Below are 7,240 nucleotides of genomic sequence, written 5' to 3'. Positions count from 1 at the left end.
AGGCTACGTAATCTGCCTAAGGCCACCCAGCTGGTCGGTGGCAGAGCTCAGACTTAAACTCAGGCACTCGGATGCTGGAGCCCTCCTGCTTCACCCTGAGCCTTCTAAATACAAAACCTCGGATGCTCTTTAGAAAGGAAAATGAGACATTTGCATTTTCGTAAAGAAAGAAGGACCCAGCATTCCCAGGGAGGGGGTCGGAATGCTCGACAGGCTGACCGGAAAGTTCCTCTCCCCTCCTTAGGTCATGGTGTGGCTTCCGGGGGGTGCCTTCCAGACTGGCTCAGCCTCCATCTTCGATGGGTCCGCCCTCGCTGCCTACGAGGATGTGCTGGTTGTGACTACCCAGTACCGGCTAGGAATGTTTGGCTTCTTCAAGTGAGTACCCCCAAATGATTGACACCCCTGGTCCCCAAGGGGCAGCTGTGCAGCAGCCATAGGGGATTCAGTGCCCAGCATCCTAAGGAGGAGCCTTCAAGGACATTGAACACATTTGGACCAGATTATTAGGTAATTTTAGCAACTATGACAGATAATCCCTTACGTATTAGTGGCTTAGAGAAATAAACATTTTTTCTGACTTCAGTAAAATCTAATTGAGGGTTCCTAACTGACAGACATCCTTCCACAGCGTCAGTCAGGGACCCAGGCTCCTTCCACCTGTGGCTCTGCATCTGGCCAGCAGGTGGAGAAAGAGATTAGAGGAGGGTGTGAGGGCCGGCTTTCTGGGTCAGCCTGGAGGTGGCGATCATCACTGCTGTTTACACACCATTGGCAGAACTCAGTCACATGGCCATGCCCAATACAAGGGAGATGGCGCAACATAACCCTGGAAGTCAAGGACACAGAGTGTGTGAGCCATTAGTCGTCCCTGACATAGGGCCCCATCTCAAGGCTCCTCAAATGCTCACCTGAAAATAGTCACTCCATTGCATTGTCTTCCCATCCCATTAACTGTCCACCCATCCTGGGAAGCATGTTCTCTGCATGAGCTGCACGCAGCATGGGGCCATGGCCAGGACCATAGACTCTGGGGGTCAGACTCATTGGGTTTGAATCCCAAATCTGCAGCATTTTAGGTCCTGGGCAAGGGATTTGCTCTCTGTGTGTCCTGATTCCCTGTCTGTGAGAAGGAGCCGATGTATCCAGCAGTATCCTTAGGGCTTGTTTGCAGGTTTCATTGAAGGGAATTCGTGTGAGCGACGCCTCAGAAAAATGCAGCCACTGCCCAAACCACTTTGCAGCAGAGGGGGCCTCAAGTGGCGTATAAAACATAAACATACTGGTCTCTTGATATCCCACCCTCAGCCCCTGCTCCTTGCCTCCCACTGACCGCACACATAGAGGTCAGCCTTTTAGGAGGAGGGTAGAGAAGGTGGGGATAAAACTCAGAGGGGCAGACAGAGAAAGACCAGCACCATCTACCTCACAGGTTTGGAGGGTTACGGGAGCATCAGACGTAAAGCCCTTAGGACAGTGTCATGCGCAGTGCTGCCGCCACTGTTATTGTTGTTATTATTCACTTAGTCATTCACGGGAACCTCTGTGCCCAGGCAGGTCTCACTCCCTGGTGCAGACCAGCTCTCAGGAGCAGGACTCTTCTGGAACCCATGGATTCAGAGGAGCCTGTGCATACCCTGAAATTGCACTTACGACATTGTGCATTTTTCTGGGGTGTGTCACTCTCCTCAGATTCTCAAACCAAAACCCCAGCAGAGGGAGAGAGCCAAGCCTGGTGCTCCCCCCTGCCCCAGGTCTGATTCTCAGCCCTTCTCCGGAGGGAGTGGTGATGCCCTGACACCTGTCCACAGCCTCGGCCGCCAGCTCCCTGGGCTTCGGGAGGTAGACAGTGGCCCACTCAGGATGCTCATTCCGCCTCTTGCCCCCAGCACAGGGGACAAGCACGCGCCGGGGAACTGGGCCTTCATGGACCAGCTGGCCGCCCTGACCTGGGTCCAGGAGAACATCGAGTTCTTTGGTGGGGACCCACGCTCCGTGACCATCTTCGGCGAGTCGGCGGGAGCCATAAGTGTGTCCAGCCTTGTGAGTTCTCTTCGGTGGGGGAGGTTACAAAAAAGAGGATGATGAACCACCTACATCTGATTGGTGCTTCATGTTGAACAAACGCTTTCAGACCCACGGTCTCCCTGGAGCCTCACGCCATGAGTCAGGGGCTCCGTCTCGTTTTAAGGACGAGAGCTGTCGTCGGAGCGTTTACATGAATCATCCAAGATCACATAGTGAGCGACAGTTTGAGGAAAACGCATTTGTGTGTGTAAAGTTGAAGGCCTGGCATCCAGTTATCAGGACTGGTCATCATTGAATAGAGAAGCTTAGCTAAAAGCATCAAATAGCAAAGGATGCATGTAAACATTTTATTTTCACTTAAAACATAAAAGGGCCCTAACCGGTTTGACTCAGTGGATAGAGCGTCAGTCTACAGACTGAAAAGTCCCAGGTTCGATTCCAGTCAAGGGCATGTACCTTGGTTGTGGGCACATCCCCAGTGGGAGGTGTGCACGAGGCAGCTGATTGATGTTTCTCTCTCATCGATGTTTCTAACTCTCTATCCCTCTCCCTTTCTCTCTGTAAAAAATCAATAAAATATATTTTATAAAACAAACAAACAAAACAAAACATAAAAGGCACCCTCCTTCACCAGTAGTTTGATGCGGGGTCTTACTTTCCAGAGTCAGTCTGCCGACTGGTGGTCCAACAAGGCTCTCCTGCATAAACCCCCCACGGGATCCATTGCCCTTACATTGGGGGTTCAGTGTCCTTTCGGTGAGCACCCACTTAAAGGTGCTGCAAAGAAATCTGTGGATGCAGCCCTCTTATGGAGCTTTCTATCCCCTCACATGGTTTACTCTTATCTTGTTCCCCCCTCATTTGATAGCCATGTATTTAGCTACCTACCTCTATCAAGTTACCCCCCCCCAAAAAAAACCCCCACATTGTTTTGTTTTCTTTTTACACACACACATCCATTGGTTCCCAAGATAGTTCTCTGGTTATGTAATGACAATGTCAAGTGTAACTGACAAAGCAGATTTGGAAGCAGACACACCTGGCTCATGGCAAGAAATTGCTGGGAAGAGAGATGTGCATAGGGGCCGGGATACGGCTCCGGGCTCTGCGTTCTGAGTGGTCAGTACTTCCCGGGCATCAGGTAACATGTTAACCACAGAAGTCAGTCGCATGGAGGTGGTTAAGCTTCTGCTGTATAACATTTGACAATATGCAAGGTATTCTTTACCTTCCGTATAACCTTATACGGTGGATTATACTAACTTTACATATGTGGTAGCAGCCACTGTTCATGAGTGCTTATTACTTAACCAAGTGCTGTGCGAAGCCTTCTGTATTCATCACTTCTCCTGCTCCTCAAGACAAGTTTGATGTGGGCTCAGTTTTTTTATTTAATATATTTTTCATTGATTTTAGAGAGGAAGGGAGAGGGAGAGATAGAAACATCAATGATGAGAGAGAATCATTGATCGGCTGCCTCCTGCAAGCCCCCTACTGGGGATCAAGCCCGCAACCCTGGCATGTGCCCTTGACCGGAATCGAACCCGGGACCCTTCAGTCGCAGCCGCCGCTCTATCCACTGAGCAGACCAGTTGGGGCAAGGTGGACTCAGTTTTTACTACAGTTTTATAAGAGAGTAAATGGATGCTTAGAAATATTCAGCAACTTGCCTGAGGTTGCCCCATCGGGAAGTAAAGGGGCTAGCACCCACACACCAGAATGCTCACCCTCAAAGTTCACGAGGAACATGGGGCTCAGAGAGGTTATTTAACTTGCCCAAACCTTTGCAACTAGTCCTCGAACCCCCAAACTAGGACTTTTCCTTCTCTAAGGTTAGCTCTCTAAAGCAGACTTCCTGGGAAGTTTTCCTGACAGGAGGGGTGGGTGGTGTGTGTGATGGGCAGGAAGCCCCTGGATAACTTTTGCGGGGTCTCCTGTGTTCTCTCTCTCAGATCCTGTCCCCGCTGGCCCAGGACTTGTTCCACAAAGCCATCATGGAGAGCGGGGTGGCCATCCTCCCCTACCTGAAGGCCCCGGAGGAAAAGCGGAATGAGGATGTAGGTAGATGTGCACACCTCTCCAGCTTCCTCTCCTTGGTCAGGTGTCGGCAGACCATGTGCTTGGCCTGACTGACCGTGACCAGAGAATCTGATGCCGACTTGAGGTGAAACGTGTTGCTCCATGGAAGGCCTGGTTCCGTAGGAAATGGGTCCAGCTGCACAGTGCAATGCTGCTGGTGTGCATGTGTGTGCGTGTGTATGTGTGTGTGTGACAGTTCTCACATTGTATCCATCAATCTTTGCTGTGATATATATCTTAGTCCCCTGTACCTACTCTATTCCACCTAGAGTGCTCTGGTGAGATTCTGATGCTGTTGCCAGCTCAGTAGGAAATAACACTGAATTGTTAATATTATCTGGCAGGAGATTGGAAGGGGGAGGGGAGGTGTATGTCCCAGATGTTCGACATCTGTCATCTCGTCTTTGCATTCTGCCGGTCAGTAAGCACCTGGAGACCGAGGCCCCTGTCTCTTCCATGTCCCAGCATAATGTCTGGTGTATGTTAGGTGACTCTACACGTTTACTCGAGGAATGAGTTCACGAATGAGCTGATTCATTGAATGAATATTAATGAAACAATGGGCTACGGAGCCATCTCCTGGGTATCATTCATGTTAGTGGTGCATTTCCTTAAACACCTTATAGAAGGTAACAACATACACCGAGAGCAAAAACAGAGTCATAATATTGCAAACACATGGTCACTGCAGACGGAAAATTGAGTTTGGTAACGTGATATATCAGGCTGGTGTCGGTGTGTGCGGTGTGGTGTGTATGCATTCATCCACCACACACATAGTGAGTGCCCATTGCTTCCCCGCTCTGTGTTGGGACCTGGGGGTTTATAAGTGGAGAAGGCATAGACTATAATCATTTCTATGATAAGGATTTCAAGCCTGCAACCCATGGGTATGTTTGGAGGTGGTCCTCAAACGCTTACGATATATGTTTGTGCATTTTCCCAGGGGGAGTGGCTGGGGTTTCCATTGGATTCTCAGAGCATCTGTGATCCCAGAAGACTAAGGGCACTACTTTCAGGGGGCGCATTCTACACGCGTGGAAAGTTCAGTGATAGGGCAAGAAGGTGTTTAGCAAAGGGCTAGGTAGGTGGGGGCCCTTGGGGTGACGGGAGATCGGAGGAGGAGGGGAATCGTAGGGACTGCCGTGTCTGAAAGAACATCCGAGAGAAGGTAGGACTTGGGTCTTAAAGAGTGAGACAGGAAAAAAGGACATCAGGGCATTCCAGGCTGGGGGTGAAGGTGAGGGTGAGGGTGAGGCTGGAGCAGAGCTGACCAGCTGAAACTCCGAGCTGGACTCAGGCCTCAACAGACCTTGCAGAGCTGCTCCTCTTCCTTGGGGGGCTCCTGACTCCACGTGGCACCCCAGCGTGGGGCTTCTGGGCTCTGTGGGGCCTAGTGCCAATGGAGCCGACGTCACAGGTCTGTGACATCACAGGTCCCGCCATGACCTGGAATCCTGACTCAATTCCATGGCCACAGACTGACAGATCCTCACTCCCAGCTCCTGCACTTGCTAAAGATGACGAGGAGGGTCAGGCGAGAGCGTCAGGATGGCCCGGGGCCAGCCTGCCCTCACTGTGTCCATTCCATGAGAATGGGGAGGGCCAGCAGGCCGGACGTCGTATAGGAAGGACGGGCCTGGGACTGGACTGAGGACTGTTTCCACGTTTCATTTTCCCAGAGGCTGTCCGTACTGTGCTCTAACCTGGTCCTTCTCTGCCACCAGTTGCAGATGATTGCAAATATCTGCGGCTGCAGAGCGGACAACTCCGAGGCCCTGCTGCGGTGCCTGAGGGCAAAGTCCTCCCAGGAGCTGCTGGGCATCGGCCAGGTGAAGGGTCTGGGGCAGGGCTGCCCTTTGAATGGAATGGTGGACAAACCTGACCGCTCTTATTTATTTTGACTTGGGACTTGGAAAGATATGGGGGCTGGGGATTCGTGGTAATGGCTGTAAAAACGTAGACTGTAGGTCATTTTAAAAATATATACGTTTATTGATTTCCGAGAGGAAGGGAGAGATAGAAACATCAATGATGAGAGAGAATCATTGATTGGCTGCCTCCTGCACGCCATCTAGTGGGGATCAAGCCTGCAACCTGGGCACGTGCCCTGCCTGGGAATCGAACCGTGACCTCCTGGTTCCTAGGTCGATGCCCAACCCCTGAGCCACGCCAGCTGAGCTGCAGGGTTTATTTTTTAAAAGTTGGCTGGACTGTACTCCCAGAGCTTGCATTCAGCAGGGAATTTGCATTTCTAACAAGTTCGCAGGTAACACTGATGCTGCTGGGAGCCAGGCTTTGAGAACCACTGGGCTAGGCTACCGTTTCTCTTAAGTGGATGCTATTGTTACCCCTTATTTGCAGATGAAACTAAGGCACAAAGACGCTGACCCCCTTGACCAGGCAGCCGGATGTATGGGGATGGACCAAGACTGGCTTCATTTCCCTTTCCTACCACATTTTGCTAGCGTGGGTGGGCTCAGGGTGGGTTGGTTTGGGGCCAGCAGATTTTACAAACAGAGACAGCTTCCGCCCTTTCTCATTTCAGGTCGCCAAGTCTTTCACGCGAATGGTTGATGGTTTTTTCTTTCCTGACGAGCCTCTAGAACTGCTGATTAAAAAAACGTTCCGCTCAGTTCCTTCTATCATCGGGGTCAATAACCACGAGTGTGGCTTCCTGCTGCCCATGGTAAGAATCCCGACTCTGCCTCCTGTCGCTCCCTCCTCAGAGGGGCCGGGGTTTGCTCCCACAGCCGGTCACTCCCACGGACGGCACACGCGTTGTGAGGGATGGACCCCATCCGCTGAGCACAGAGCGGTCGTCCTTCCTCTCTCTGAAGGAAGGTAACTGGGGGTTGGGGTCAGCCAAGGCAGGTGTCCGCCCTGTTCCTCGATAGGTTTGCGGTGAAAGGAACAACTCTGTGTAAAACACTAAGAGACAATGGGGTCCGCTTGAGCTCTGTTCAAAACACCACAAATGCTCGTTTCAAAGAAGCATAGTTCCTACTTCGAAGGTATTGAAATCCATGACACCTTCCTGTTCTGGCATTTGGCTGTCCAAGAATGCTCCCTAAGCTGGTGCACCGGTGCAAGCTGCAAAATCATCGACTCCTTTCATTCATCCCACGAGAAT

The 7,240-nt window shown here is 51.3% G+C and overlaps 1 protein-coding gene across 1 annotated transcript; it reads left to right on the top strand.

Annotated features, from left to right (window-relative positions):
* Nucleotides 1-244: 244 nt before the first annotated feature.
* Nucleotides 245-6,796, top strand: LOC102430316 (carboxylesterase 5A-like; the record flags this gene model as incomplete). The annotated part of the gene is made up of 5 exons (XM_006109290.3): nt 245-378; nt 1,890-2,043; nt 3,981-4,085; nt 5,835-5,939; nt 6,656-6,796. Coding segments are annotated over 5 exons (639 nt in total), but the record flags the coding sequence as incomplete, so codon positions are not given.
* Nucleotides 6,797-7,240: the final 444 nt, after the last annotated feature.

Source organism: Myotis lucifugus, unplaced genomic scaffold (genome assembly GCF_000147115.1).
Source record: "Myotis lucifugus unplaced genomic scaffold, Myoluc2.0 scaffold_8006, whole genome shotgun sequence".
NCBI classification, from domain to species: Eukaryota; Metazoa; Chordata; class Mammalia; order Chiroptera; family Vespertilionidae; genus Myotis; species Myotis lucifugus.
Note: the sequence above shows the minus strand (reverse complement) of the source record. Positions and strands in the feature narration are given on the sequence as shown.